The sequence below is a fragment of the Rhincodon typus genome, chromosome 17 (assembly GCF_021869965.1).
Source record: "Rhincodon typus isolate 14 chromosome 17, sRhiTyp1.1, whole genome shotgun sequence".
In the NCBI taxonomy this organism is placed as follows: domain Eukaryota; kingdom Metazoa; phylum Chordata; class Chondrichthyes; order Orectolobiformes; family Rhincodontidae; genus Rhincodon; species Rhincodon typus.
The window spans coordinates 3,448,850-3,464,179 of record NC_063348.1 but is presented as its reverse complement, the minus strand read 5'-3'; the positions used below and the strand labels follow the sequence as shown (position 1 = coordinate 3,464,179).

Below are 15,330 nucleotides of genomic sequence, written 5' to 3'. Positions count from 1 at the left end.
TGGCCTGCTGTGTTCATCCAGCCCTGCACCTTGTTGTTTTAAAAACTAAGTGTTTTTGAAGGATTGCTGCACCGTTTAAACCAAGTAACCTGAAACCCATTCTAAGTGTGATTTACACAACTGCTTTTCAAGCAGCATTGGATGCCTAGTTACAGACGAGCTTGAGCTCAATCAACAATAACTGCTGAAAGAGAAATCTCTGGAATGATGTGGGAACTGCGGCAATTACATTGCTTATTTATCAAAACCCTTTTTGGATATATTGAAAGAAAATAATTTTCGCATTAAGGTGCAACCAGCAGGGTGTGCTTAATGATTCCTGATTACCTCAAAACTGATGAAAAGGTGGGATTATACAACTTTGACAGCCATTTCATATGATATTCCAACTATTGTCCTGTACAATATCCTAGCTGGTTTTTGTTGCCGGGACATAAGTATTAAATTAATTTCATAAACAGTTTTAAAATCATTACACAAATAAACAAAACCTATTTCTAGGTCAAATAGGCAAATGTATGAATATATATTTGGTGCCATTTTTGGTACTGGAGTATCTCATCCTACAGCTATACAATGAAATATTGGTACAGAGCATAATTATCCACATGCCTCACTTACCACACTTAGTCACAGGACAGCATGGATCACTTTCATTTCTTTTGACTACTGGCACAAAACCTTGGCCTTTGCATACCACTGGTGGTTCGAGTGAGCATTTGTGGGGTTTGCAAACAATGCTCAACGTTGCATTGTCGCAGGAACAGTCTTGACAATTATGTTGCCATGTTTCACCAACCTGTCAAAAATGCACAAAGATGTGTTAGGAAATTTACATGCAAGCTAAAGCTGAAATGAATGCTAAATGTAGTGACAGATACCATCTGCTCAACTAAAGAACTTACCTGTATTGGTTTTCCATCAGGTGCTATACAATCTATTAGATTAAAACAGATAACAAATAATGTTTTATAAACTGCTGCAGCATCAAAGGTCATTAAATACTAAATATTCAATAGAGAGAAAGAAAATATAAAACTCATTAAAAGAGGTGTGAACAAGAATAAGTGATTACTAATCAGAAGATGTAAAGACAGAGTCCGGGCTGTGAGGGGAACAGAATAAGGGACAAAGGGATTCAAGGCATGGAAGGCAAAAGGGTGGAATTTTTCCATTTTTTAAAAAAATGTGGGATTGAGCATGTTAGGTGGTGACTAACATGACATCCCCACTGGTAAGATAACTCACCCAATTACCTATCAATCCACTCATTAAGGGCTGACAGGCAAGAGACAGAGAGTATCTTCCCCTATCACAGGTCTCAACACTGGTGACCCAGGGCTATAGTTTCCAGCCAATCACAGGTTGTTGGCTCCTGCATCCTAGCATCCAATGTTTCCAGATGACTGCTCAGGGGATTGGGTGGTAAGAAGGTAAATCTTTTGTTTCTTCTTGTCAAGGGATGGGGGCCACAGAGGGAGGCACATCAGAAGCAAGAGCAGAGGTTTGGCATTCAGAGACCAACCACTTGTGTCGGAAGCTGAGATGTGACCTTATAGAGGTTTATAAAATCAAGAGGCGTATGCATAGGGTGAATAGCCAAGGACTTTTTCCCAGGGTAGGAGAGTCCAAAACTAGAGGAGCATAGGTTTAACATAAGAGGGGAAAGATTTAAAAAGGGACTTGGAGGGCAACCTTTTCATGCAGAAGGTAGTGCATGTATAGAACAAGCTGCCAGAGGTGGCAGGGACAGGTACAATATTTGAAAGACATCTGGATGGGTATTTGAATAGGAAGGGTTTAAGAGGGACATGGGCTGAATGCTGGCAAATGGACTAAGATCAGTTTAGAATATGTGGTCAGTGCAGATGAGTTGAACTAAAGGATTTGTTTCTATGCTGTATAACTCTATGGCTCTATGACTGTGCTAGATGGAGCAACTGGGGCCGCTGCCCAATCCAATGGACAGGTCGCCATGGTTTCCCAGTCAAAAAACCAACCACCCTTTTTGCCAACCAGAGGGGCAGATGATGGGGAGGTTGTGGGTTGAGACCTTTAAATGTCCATTAGTTGCATGTTTAAAGACTTAATTCCTCGCCAATTGAGAAAGATCCCAGTAGACTTTCTTGCCCAGCACTTAATTGCTGAGGTGGCAAGAAGGAGAAATATTGGAACAAGTCAGCCCTAAACAGAAGCTCATCCCCGGCTGACTTGTTCCAATATTTCTCCTTCTTGCCATCCCTATCATCTTCCCAGAAAGGGAAAAACTGTGTAATCTCTAACACTGAAGACAGATTTACTTGTCATGTCAGGGAACCAGTGCTGTGCAAGACTGTGCAAGGCTTTCCAGGTGGATGGTTACTGAGGTTTACACTGTGAAGGCCTCCCACCTTGTAGCGCTACTTGCTATACCCAGCCAGCAGCCATCAAAGATACTGTGGTTACTGCATTACCATTGTCTCTGTTACGCCTCAAACAACTCAATAAGGTCAGTCAAGTGAGATTTTCCCTTTCGCAATCCACACTGGCCATTCTTTATAATATTTCTCATATTTACATGTCCTCTTGCTGTCTCCTTTCATAAGAATTTTGCTAATTTCTCTACCACTGAAGTTAGTCTGATTGATCTATTATTCCCTGGATGTGTAATGTCGCACTCCCTAAATATAGGAATTACATGAGCTAGTTATCAGTGATATGGCATGATAACTTTTTCTTCATGTCTTACAAAATATTAGGGATGTTGCATTGCAAGACAGGCAATTTTTGCTGTTGAGCAGCGAACCACATGTTACTGCTTTAATGTGCAGCCTTCACCTCTGCCAAAATTAAATAGTGATATAAAATCTACAATGTAGATCTGCCTCCAATACTTACAGTCACATTTATACTGATAACAACAGCCAGACTGATCGTAAACTCTTTTGGGTTGCCGTCCATTTTGACATGTAACTGGATTAACGGGTGGACACTTCACTGGAACCACAGAAACGTTGTTGTTTCCTGTACAGATTCCCACTGTACAATTTCCAAGCTTCCAAGTTTCATTCACCTGTGGTTTGTGGGGAGAAAAGAAAAATACATCAATTTTTAGAAGCATTACAGAATTCCTGTAGCCAGAGAGGGAGGAGTCCAGGACTCAGGAGAGGATCGTGGCTGTTAGAGCTGCTCTTGGTTTTGAGAGTTTTTCAGTGCTTAGTTGGATTTACTCACTTCCTTGGGGCAGAAATGGCTGTGTTTGTAAGTTTTGCATTGTTTTTGGAACTGTAAAGAAAATCATAACAAAAGTACATTAAAAGGGAGGAAGGAGAGAGTGTTTTGGGAGAGTGACCGCTTGGCAAGGTCAGAGACTGAAGAATTGCATAAGATCAGCATTTTGTGAAGCAGCTAACAAGTGTAGTTTTACAGTTGTCAGAGTTAGAAGCAGTGCAATATCATAGCTGACATGGGAGGTCTAATATCCAGCTTCTCGTGCAGCTGCAGAGACCTCAAGGCATATCAGTGATTTCAAAAAAAAAAATCACTGTCTGAAAATACAGAAGTGGACAACCTTTTTGAGGTTTTTGACCCTGATCAGCTAGTGTTTGATTTTAAGACTTGAACTTCTTAATTGGTTTTTATTTGCAAATCTATAATAGTGTGTAAGGTGAGAGCATTCTTTTTATTATACTTATACTGAGATCTGTCTCTTGATTGTGTTTTAATATAAAGGATTGTTATTATTATCCTAGAGCAGCGTTTCTGAGCATTAAGACTGTGCTAACGCAGCATTTTTGAGCAAAGTGTGTTGTGTTTGTTTTTAGGTTATTTCTGGGTCTGTAGATTGTTAAAGTGGGGGCAGAAATGATTTTTAGTAGGGTGATGTGCTCTTTCTGTCAGATGTGGGTGATCAGGAAGAATTTGAATTTTTCTGCAGATTATATCTGCAGGAAGTGTGTTTGGTTGCAAATCCTGACAGACCACAAGGATCAGTTGGAGGGGCAGTTAGAGGCAATGAGGAGTTAACAAGAGCGAGGGGGTGTGAGCAATGGCAGTTTCAGAAAAGTGGAGATACCACAGATACAGTCAGGTAACTGGGTCACCACTAGGAATGGTAGAAAAGGTAGCCAGTTAGTGCAGGAAACTCCTGTGGCTTTTCCCATCCCAAACAGGTATGCTGTTTTGGATACCATAGCGGGGAATGGCCACTCAGGGAGTATAGGACTGATAGCCAGGTTTCTGGTACTGTGACTGGCTCTACTGTAATGAGGGATATGTTAGGTTCCAAGTGATCGATTGTAGTAAGGGATTCTCTAGTTTGGGACAGAGACAGATGTTTCTCCAGCTGTCAGCGAGATATCAGGATGGTGTGTTGCCTCCCTGGTGCCAGGATCAAGGATATCTTGGAGAGGGTGCAGGATATTCTGAAAGGGGAGAATGACCAGCAGGAGGTCGTTGTGCAATTTGGTACCAATGACGTAGGGAGGGAAGGGAATTAGTTTCTGCAGAGAGAATATAGGAAACTAGGCAGGAAGTTAAAATGTAGGTCCTTGAGGATAGTGATGTCTGGACTACTACCAGTGCCATGTGCTAGTGAGAGTAGGAATAGGAGGATAGAGCAGACGAGTGCATGACTGAGGAGCTGGTGCAGGGGGCACTTTTGGACCATTGAGATCTCTTCGGGGTAGAAATGACCTGTACAAAGGGGATGGGTTACACCTGAGTTAGAAGGGGACCAATATCCTTGCAGGGAGATTTGCTAGTGTTAATTAAGAGGCTTTAAACTAGTAAGGGGTCGGGCGGGGGTGGGGGGTTGGGTGGGGGAAGCCAGGGAGGTGGTGGTGGGGGGGTGTTGTGGGTGGTGGGAGAGCTAAAGCGATAGTGAAAAAAGAGAACAAGCTTGAGGCTGGTACAGTAGATAAGGGATGCAAGTCAAATAGTTGATGCAGACAAGAGCTTGGCAGACAACAAGATAAGACTGAAAATAAACTGCATTCACTTCAATTCAAGAGGCCTGACAGGTAAGGCAGATGAACTTAGGACATGGTTAAGAACATGGAACAGCAATAACATAGCTATCACAGAAACGTGGCTCTGGGATGGACAGGACTGGTAGCAAAATGATCTGGAGTACAGATGCTGTAGAAAGCATAGAAAAGGGGGGGGCAAGAGAGGAGGGGAAGTGGAGATAACATCGTTCTGATTTATTATTTGATTTGATTTATTACGGTAACACGTACCTAGGTACAGTGAAAAGTTTTGTTTTGCGTGTAGTACAGGCAGATCCATACAAATGCATAAGGGTAATAGAACACAGCAAGGAATATAATATTGTGACTGCAGAGAGAAGGTGCAGAAAGAGCAAGGTCAACATTAAATTTAACTTTTGAAAGGTCCATTCATAAGTCTAATAACTGTGGGAAAGAAGTTATTCCTGAATCTGTTGTATAAGCTTTTGTATCTTCTGCCTGACAGAAGAGGTTGGAACAGATTATGACTGGGATTGGAGGGGTCTTTGATGATGTTGGTTGCCTTTCTGAGGCAGCAGGAAGTATAAATGGAGTCAATAGGTGGAAGGTTGGCTTGTGTGATGGACTGGGCTGTGTTCACAACTCTCTGTTGTTTCTTACAATCCTGGGCAACGCAGTTGCCATACCAAGCTATGATGCATCCAGATAGAATGTTTTCTATGGTGCATCTATAAAAATTGGTAAGAGTTACGGCTGTACTTAGGGAGGATATTCCTGGCAGATCATCCAGTGAAGTTATATGGATGGAACTGAGAATTAAGAAAGGGATTATCGCCTTGTTGAGATTGTGTTATAGATCCCCCTATAGTCAGCAGGAAATTGAGAAGCAAATGTGTAAGGAGATCTCAGATATCTATAAGAATAACAGAGTTGTAACGGTAGGGGATTTTAACTTTCCAAACATAGACTGGGACTGCCATAGCATTAAAGGCTTGTATAGAGAGGAATTTGTTATGTGTGTACAAAAAACTTTCTTACTCAATATATGGACGGAATACAGAAGGAGCTATACTTGACCTTCTGTTGGGAAATAAGGCAGGGCAAGTGACTGAGGTGTCAATGGGGGAGCACATTGGAGCAAGTGATCAAAATTCTATTAGTTTTAAAATAGTTATGGAAAATGATTTAATTGATCAAGAAGTTAAAGTTCTAAATTGGAGTGAAGCCAATTTTGATGGTATTAGATAGGAAATTTCAAAAATTGTTTGGAGGAGGCTGTTTGCAGGTAAAGGGATGGTTAGAAAGTAGGGGGGGTCTTTAAAAATGAGATAATGAGAGTTCAGACACAGCATGTTCCCGTTAGTGTGAAGGGCAAGGCTGGTAAGTATAGGGAATACTAGATGACTAGAGAAATTGAGTCTGTGGTCAAGAAAAAGAAGGAGGCACATGGCAGGTATAGACAGCTGGGGTCGAGTGGATTCCTTGGGTAGTATAAGGACAGTAGGAGTATACTTAAGAGCGAAATCAGGAGGGCTAAAAGGAGACTTGAGACAGCTTTCGCAAATAGAGTTAAGGAAAATCCAAAGAAATTCTACAAGTATAGTAAGGGAAAAAGAGTAACTGGGGAGAGATTAGACCCCCATAAAGATCATGTGTGGAACCACAAGAGATGGGTGAATACTGAATGAATATTTCACATCATGACACGGAAGCTAGGGAACTTGGGGGAAAAAAAGAGCTCATATCACAGAAGAGGAAGTGCCAGAGGTCTTAAAACACTTAAAGATAAATAAATCCCTGGGACCTGATCAGATATTTCCTAGAACTTTGTGGGAAGCTAGGGAAGAAATTGCTAGTCCCCTTGCTGAGATATTTGTATCATTGACAGCCACAGGTGAGGTACAAGTGAAGTCTGGAGGGTGGTCAAATGGTGCCATTATTTATTACTTAAAAAAAGGCTGTAAGGAAAAGCCAGAGAACTGTAGACCAGTGAGCCTTATGTCAGTGGTGGCTAAGTTGTTGGAGGGAATTCTGAGGGATAGGATCTACATTAATTTGGAAAGGTAAGGACTGATTAGGGATGGTCAACATGGCTTTGTGCATGGGAAATCATGTCTCACTAACTTGATTGAGTATTTTTGAAGAGGTGATAAAGAAGATTGATGAAGGCAAAGTGGTAGATGTTGTCTACATGGACTTCAGCATGTGTTCAACAAGGTTCTGCAATGGTAGACTGGGTATTAAGGCTGGATCACATGGGATCCGGGGGAGCTAGACAATTGGATACAAAATTGGCTTGAAGGTAGGAGACAGAGGGGGAGTGGTAGAAGGTTGCTCTTTCAATGCTATTTTCTACAGCGCGATTTTCTATAGCACAACTTCATGCAAGAACACAACTATTGTGTGATAGGAGAACTATCTGTAAAATGTTTTAATTATGGTTTTATGAGTTTGCTGGTATCTCTCCAAAGCTTTTTTGACAGGATAATTAGAGCCCAGGATCAGGGGTCCAGCACAAAAGTGACATCACAGGTAAACCTTAAATTCATTGGTTGGTGATAGCTACTAATTTGACTGAAAGTAAATAATGGGAAATATTTTCAGGCTACAAACTAAAAGACAAGTACAATTTAAAAAAAAAATCAAATTAAAAACTAAGTCATTAAAATAGACAAGGTGATGTGTTGTAAACACATGATGTGGGAGCTGATGGACCCCCTTGTGTTTCATAATGACCACATCTGTAGCAAATGTTGGTTGCTTGATGATCTCCAGCCCAGAGTTGATAAGCTGGAGTCTGAGCTCCCAACACTGCAACACATCAGGGAAGGGGAGAGTTACCTGGATGCTGCATTTCAGGAGGCAGTCACACCCCTTAGATTAACAACCTCAAATTTGGTCAGTGGTCAGGGACAGGAGGGAATGACTACCAGCAACACATGTCGGGTATCCAGGCAGTTGTGCTGGAGGAGACTCACCCCTTGAGCCTGTCGAAAAGGTTTGAGATTCTTGCTCCCTGTGTGGATGAAAGTGGGGGGCTGTAGGGACGATGAGCAAACTGGCCATAGCACTGTGGTACAGGGGCCTTTCAAGAAGGGGGAGAAAAGAGAAATGTAGTTCTAACTGGGGATACTATAGTCAGGAGAATAGACACTGTATCTCTGTAGCCAAGATCGAGAATCCCGAAGGCTGTGTTGCCTGCCTGGTGCCCAGCTTCAGGATATCTCATCTGGGCCGCAGAGGAACTTGGAGTGGGAGGGGAAAGATCCAGTTGTCGTGGTCCACATAGATATCAACAATATAGGTAGCAAAAGAAAAGAGGGTCTGCTGAGGGAATATGAGCAGTTAAAGACAAAAGTAAGAAGCAGAATCAAAAAGGTAACAATCTCTGGACTACTACCTGAGCCACGAGCAAATTGGTATATGATCAGTACGATTAAAGAGGTAAATGCATGGCTCAAAGGTTGATGTGGGAGAAACAGGTTTGAATTAATGGGACATTGGCTTCAGCACTGAGAAAGGAGGGAGCTGTTTCGATGGGACTGGCTCCATCTGAATCATGCTGGGATCAAAGTCCTTGCAAATTGCGTAACTGGGGCTGTCGATAGGGCTTTAAAATAAATTGTGGATGAGTTCAGATGCATGGAAAATTAAGGAAAAAGTTAAAGTTGGGAGGAGGGCTCAGCAGAGGTAAAAGTTTCTAGAACAAGTTATTGGACAGAGAGCACGGTCAGGAATCTAACTTCAGGCAAAGCAGATAAGGGGACAACTATGAGCAGGAGGGCAGTCAATGTAGGACTGTGTGTGTTGTACTTAAATGCACACAGTATATGAAACAAGGTAAATAAGCTTGTAGCAAAGATTCAAACAGGCAAGTATGATGCTATTGGTATCACAGAGACATGGCTGCAAGGGGATCAGGACTAGGAATTAAATATCCGAGGATACATGTCCTACTGAAAGGACAGGCAGATGGGCAGAGGGAGAGGGATTGCCTTGCTAGTAAGAAATAAAATGAAATTAATAGCAAGATGTGATGTAGAGTCGGAAGGCATAGAATTTGTGTGAGAAGGGAAGGAGGTAGAAGACAGGAAACTAAAGGCCAGTTAGCGTGACCTGAGTTGTTGGTAAGATTTGAGAGTCCAGTATTAAAGATGAGATAGTGGAGTACTTGGAAGTGCATGGTAAAATAGGGCTCATATCTTCCTCATCTTGATCAAACTTCTTATCGTCTTTTGCTGAATCCTAAAATGCTCCTAACACTCAAGTTGGCGGCTTTTTCCTGACAAGTTTATGTCTCCTCTTTGGATCTAATAGTATCCCTAATTACTGTTGTAAGTCATGGTTAAGCTGCCTTTCCTCTTTTATTTTAGCACCAGTCAGGAATGAACAGTTGTTGGAATTCATGCACATGTTCTTTATTATGAACCATTGCCAATCAACTGTCTACCCCTTCAGTAACATTTCTCAATACATCCTTCCCAATTCATGCTGCATGTCCTCATAGTTCCCTTTATTTAGAGTCATGACCCTAGTTTCAGATTTGATGACATTACTCTCCATCTTAATGAAGAATTTTACCATCTTATGGTCACTCTTCCACACAGGACTCTGCACAACAAGACTGTTAATTATCCTTTCTCATTGCATTGTACCCAACCTAGAATAACCTGTTCTGTGGTTGGTTCCTCAATGTATTATTCTAAAAGAAGAATCACGAACACATTCCAGAAAATTCTCCTCCATGATACCTTTACTAGTTTGGTTTATGCAATCTATTTGCAAATTGAAGTCACCCATGAATACAGTTGTACCTATATTGCATGCATTTACAATTTCTTGCTTAATGCCCTCCCTTACATCTCCACCACTGTTTGGGGGCATATAGTCAACACCCAATAATGTTTTCTAACCCTTGGTGTTTCTTATCTCTACCCATACAGATTCTACATCATGGATGTTTCGTTCCCATCCTTGGTCATCCTGCAGACGTGTGTCGCAACTGCAACTATATCATAACCATTTCTATTTATCTGCACCATTAATTCAACTATATTACTGTGAATGCTCCACATATTAAGATACAAAACCTTTAGATGGTCCACAGCCCCTCATTGTCTTGAACTACTAGATATATTCAAAGTCTGTGCCATGAAATGTGGAGGTAGTGTCACATAACATGGTGGAGGGTATCCTTACTGTGAAGACGGGACTTTGACTGCACAAGGATTTTGCGGTGCTCATTCTGACTGATTCTGTCATAGCCAGATGCATCTGTGGCAGGCAGGCTAGTGAGGATGAGGTCAAGTATGGATTTCCCTCACTATGTGCCGCAGACCCAGTCGACTAGCTGTCTCCTTTAGGGCTCGACCAACTCGATTAATAGTGGTGTTGGTACGTAATAATCAGCAGGAGGTTTGAGACTTTATGGGATCTGGAATCAATGATGAGCACTCCCAGGGCAACTTCCTCCCAACTGTATACAACTGTGTCACCATCTCTGCTGCATCTGTCCTGCCCATGGGACAGGCCATAACGAGGGATGGTGATGGGGGTGTCTGGGATATTGTTCTGTATGGAAACCTGTGTAGCAGAGGACTGATTTGAGTTTACTGATGTCTGAATTAACTGAAATTTATGATAGGTCAAGGTGATGACTGATATGTGACAAGGTTTTAAGAATGGATTATTAAGGTGATGGTAGAGTAGATAATTGTTTTAGAAGCAATGGAAATACCAAACTTATGATAAAAGATGCAGGTCTGAACAGGGTTCTGGAGTGCATCCATTCCCTCTGAGGGCAGAATTTTGTTGGTTGCGTGGTGTTCCTGATGAAAGAAGATGTGTGCACCGCTCCTACTGTCTTGCTTTTTCCCATTTGCTACACAATTATGGCAGTGTACACAGGAGACACATGTAGCTGAGATACATTTCAATGGTTCTTGAAAAGTTAATACTCCTCAATCACTCACTGACTTGAATAACAGGCTAAAAGTGAATTCTTGCGCTGCAGGGATAACACCTGATATTTCAGCTTGGGAGCTTACAGCCCTGTGGCCTCAATATTGACTTCATCAGCTTCAAAATCTCTCCACCCCCAGCCTTATCCCACATCTCGCCGTAACCCTCCTCCTCCCTACCTCCCTGACCTGACCTAATCTGTCCATCTTCCTACTCACCTACCCACTCCACTCTTCCCACTGACTAATCGTAATACACTCTACCTGCATCCACCTATCACCACATCTCCTACACTTACGCCAACCCCACCCTCTCCCTCTATTTATTTCTGGGCTCCCCTCCCCCTCTCCAGTCCTGACAATGGGGTTCAGCCTGAAACATTGGCTTTCCTGCTCCTCAGATGCTGTCTGACCTGCTGTGCTTTTCTAGCCTCACACCTATAAACTTGGGAATAAAGATCTTGTTTTCCTAACATATTTCCACAAGACACATGTTAAGACATGGGTGATTGTGATTAACACCACCATTACTTACGGCTCTTGGAGGGTGCAGAGCTGAGCAACCTCCTGGTGGCATTGTTGTTGGTGTGGGTGACTCCATAGTTGGCAGGGATGATGTGGGTTTTCCACATGGTTCCATGTACTTCACAATACGACAGTTTTCTGAACATAATGCATAAAAACACCAGCCTTCTTTGTCTCGGGAATGATATACAATCTCCCCTAGAAGGAAGATAAAATTGAAATCTCAAGTTGACAGTTTTGAATGGTTACATTAATTTGCAGTTTTGATTTTAAGGTGTACTGTGACACCATGCATCTTATCATTTCATAATAGAATCTTAGGTTGTAGGTTTGCACCAAAAATTCAGATATGCTGCTGGGATTTCACCCCACCCTTCCCCACTGAAATGTTTGGACTGAGCCTGACCTCTCTGACTTACGCTGTAGCCATTCAATCGTTGGCAGGCTCTAAGTAAAACAAAATGAGTCTTCTGTCCCCTTCTGGCGAGGAAAACCTACCTCATTAGTTGGTGACTGAGAGGCACATGCACGGCTAGTTGGGTTGGCTGATATCACTGCACCTCTGTGCAAAATGAGACAGCAGGTGGGCAAGTGTCAGCAATGATGCCTGCAGCCATAGTGCCCAGTGTTATCTCCAGTCACCATCTGCCAATCTGTCAACAGGGAACTTTAAATAGCCATGCAAGTTGTACATCTCATTGAAGATATGTGATAAGCGCTTCTCTCCTCAATAAGAAGGGAAGTGAGAATTCAGAATTGCAGACATCCTTTGACTGACCCATTATCAGTGTCAGAGAATTTAAGAAGATGGATCTTGACAGACCTAAACAGACAGTCTACTTTTGGTGAGAATATGCAGATGGTAGGTTCTGAAATTGAAAGAAGAATGCAAAGGACAACATAAAAAGATGAAGAACAGAAACAAGATCTGCAATATTTACAGAATGATTTGTTGCTGCACTTCAGATAAAAAACTGCTTTAAGACTCTCAATCTGAAGGAAACCAACCCCAAATCAGACAGAGATTACAGTGCAGTTGACAATGTTTTTCACTGAGCATGTCCAGTTTCGCGAAACAGTGAAAACACAAAAGTAGCTTGAACCTAAAAATAACAAAACTTGAAGAAGAGAATCAAGTCATGCGAAGAGAACACAGTTTCTGAAATGAAGAAATTGAGAAAAGTCATTACAGACCTGCTTTAGTCATATTTAGAGTCAGAGTTATATGCAGCATAGAAACAGACCCTTCGGTCCAATTTGTCCATGCTGACCACGTATCCGAAAAAAATGTAGTCCCATTTGTCGCATTTGGGCCATGTCCCTCCAAAGATTTCCAAATCATATACACGTCCAGATGCATTTTAAATCAAGCAATCATACAGGCTACACCACTTCGTCTGGCAGCTCATTCCAAAGATGCACCACCCTCTGTGTGAAAAAGTTGCCCCTTAGTTCCCTTTTATATCTTACCCCTGTCAGCTTAAACATATGCACTCTATTTTTGGACTCCTCCACCCTCAGGGAGAAGATCTTGTCTATTTCTCTTATCCATGGCCTTCGTACTTTTATAAAGCTTGATTAGGCCATCCGTCAGCCTCTGATGCAACAGGGAAAAAAGCGCCAAACTATTCAGCATCTCCAAGAGCTCATACCCTCCAACGCTGGCAACATCCTTGGAAATATTTTCTGAAACAGTTCGAGTTTCACAACATATTCCCAAAGCTGGAAGACCAGAATTACACACAATACTCAAACAGTGGCTGACCCAAGGTCAACCACAGCAGCAAAATGACCTCCCAATGCCCATACACAATGAAATGACCAATAAAGGCAACCACACCAAAGGGCATCTTAACTTCATATCTACCCGCGAGTCCAATTCCAATTTCTACTTGTCACATTGCAAAATGTACATTGCCAAACGGTTAAATATGACAAAATGGCTGGAGATTCAATTAATTAACAAAATTACCAGGAGAGAAGGTCCGTCCATTCACATCGCAAAAGCACCTCGTTGTTTCTGTGGAGCTGGGAGTTACTGTTACAGTTGTTGCACTTTCGGATGGAGTGGTGGCAGGTGCTGTGGTGGTTTGACATTTGCCTGTGTACTTTATAATCTCGCAACTCTTGGTACAGAGCGTGAAATTACACAGGTCTGATTTACCCACGGAAGTGACCACTGCCTGCCCTGGAAGACAAAAGTCAGGAAAATAATGTTACTGGCAACTCATCGTACGTCGTCACTCAGACACCCTCATCGACTTCAACTCAATATGTAGAAGACAGTGGCTCCTTATGTGGAAACTGCACCTGGAAGTTACACGAAAGTACAAGTAAATTCTAACCACCTCGTTAAGAACAAAAATTATCCATCAGAACCTATCACAATCATTCTGTTGCGACTGTCAACGAAGCGTCAACCAAAGGCATAGCTCTGAGACCCTGCTCTGAAATCACTGACTCTGCATTTTCTCTCCACAAGCACTGCCAGAATCCATGCTCAGGTTTTCGACCAAATTCACTGCTGATTTCAGATTTCAAACATCAGCAGTCCGGGGTGCTCGAACTTTCCCAGACACCATGTGCCACTCTTCATGGTATCAGATTTCCTTTCAACTGATAAACTTACCAGGTGATAATGCGTGGCCATTCACGTGACAAGAGCATCTTGTTGTTTCTGTGGAGCTGGGAGTTACTGTTACTGTTGTCGCAGTTTCGGATGGAGTGGTGGTAGGTGCTGTGGTGGTTTGACATTTGCCTGTGTAATTTATAATCTCGCAACTCATGGCACAGAGAGTGAAATTACACAGGTCTGATTTACCCACGGAAGTTACCACTGCCTGCCCTGGAAAACAAAAGTCACAAAAATTAATGTGCAAGCATCTCATCAAATGTCCTCACTCAATCAGTCAATTGACTTTTGTCTCAATATATAGATGTCAGTGTCTGCTGTTCGGAAGACTGGACCTTGAAGTTATGGGAATGGACAAGTAAATTCTAACCAGTTATTTTAGTAGTAAAATAACTCATCAGATCCTATCACGTTCACCGTGTTGGAATTGCCAAAGAGGTGTCCATCACAGAAAATGTGCAGACAGCTCCAAGACCCTGCAAGGCCATCACGAACTCTGCACTTCCTCTCCCCATATCCTGCCAGACTCCCTGTTGATAGTTTACTGCAAATTCACTTTTGATTTCAGATTTGCAACGTCGGCAGTACGGGGATTTTGATCTTTCGCAGACAACATGTGCCACCCATCATGGTATCAGATTTCCTTTCAACTGATAAACTTACCAGGTGATAATGCTTGGCCATTCACGTGACAAGAGCATCTTGTTGTTTCTGTGGAGCTGGGAGTTACTGTAACTGTTGTTGCACTTTCGGATGGAGTGGTGGTAGGTGCTGTGGTGGTTTGACATTTGCCTGTGTACTTTATAGTCTCGCAACTCTTGGTACAGAGAGTGAAATTACACAGGTCTGATTTACCCACGGAAGTTACCACTGCCTGCCCTGGAAAACAAAAGTCACAAAAATTAATTTGCAAGCATCTCATCACATATCGTCACTCAGACATCCTCATAGGCTTCAACTCAACATATAGACGACAGTGGTTCCTTATCTGGAAACTGCACCGTGAAGATATGCAAAAGGACAAGTAAATTCCAACCACCCCTTTTAGCACAAAAATTATCCATCAGAAGCTACCACGTTCATTCTGTTGCTATTGTCAAAAAAGTGTCAACCAAAGGCACAGCTCTGAGACCCTGCTCTGAAATCACTGATTCTGCATTTTCTCTCCACAAGCACTGCCAGAATCCATGCTGAGGCTTTCGACCAAATTCACTGCGGATTTCAGATTTCAAACATCAGCAATCCGGGGTGCTCGATCTTTACC

The 15,330-nt window shown here is 42.3% G+C and overlaps 1 protein-coding gene across 1 annotated transcript in view; it reads right to left on the bottom strand.

The window, feature by feature from the left end:
- Positions 1 to 15,330, bottom strand: part of LOC109924216 (mucin-5B-like) — a 123,435-nt gene that overhangs the window by 18,693 nt on the left and 89,412 nt on the right. The window contains exons 31-37 of the mRNA XM_048607281.1: positions 14,730 to 14,945; positions 14,064 to 14,279; positions 13,407 to 13,622; positions 11,445 to 11,632; positions 2,878 to 3,052; positions 906 to 937; positions 622 to 799 (exon numbers count right to left, since the gene is read on the bottom strand). Of these exons, the coding sequence (XP_048463238.1) occupies positions 622 to 799; positions 906 to 937; positions 2,878 to 3,052; positions 11,445 to 11,632; positions 13,407 to 13,622; positions 14,064 to 14,279; positions 14,730 to 14,945 (1,221 nt within the window). The remainder of the gene's footprint in view (positions 1 to 621; positions 800 to 905; positions 938 to 2,877; positions 3,053 to 11,444; positions 11,633 to 13,406; positions 13,623 to 14,063; positions 14,280 to 14,729; positions 14,946 to 15,330) is intronic.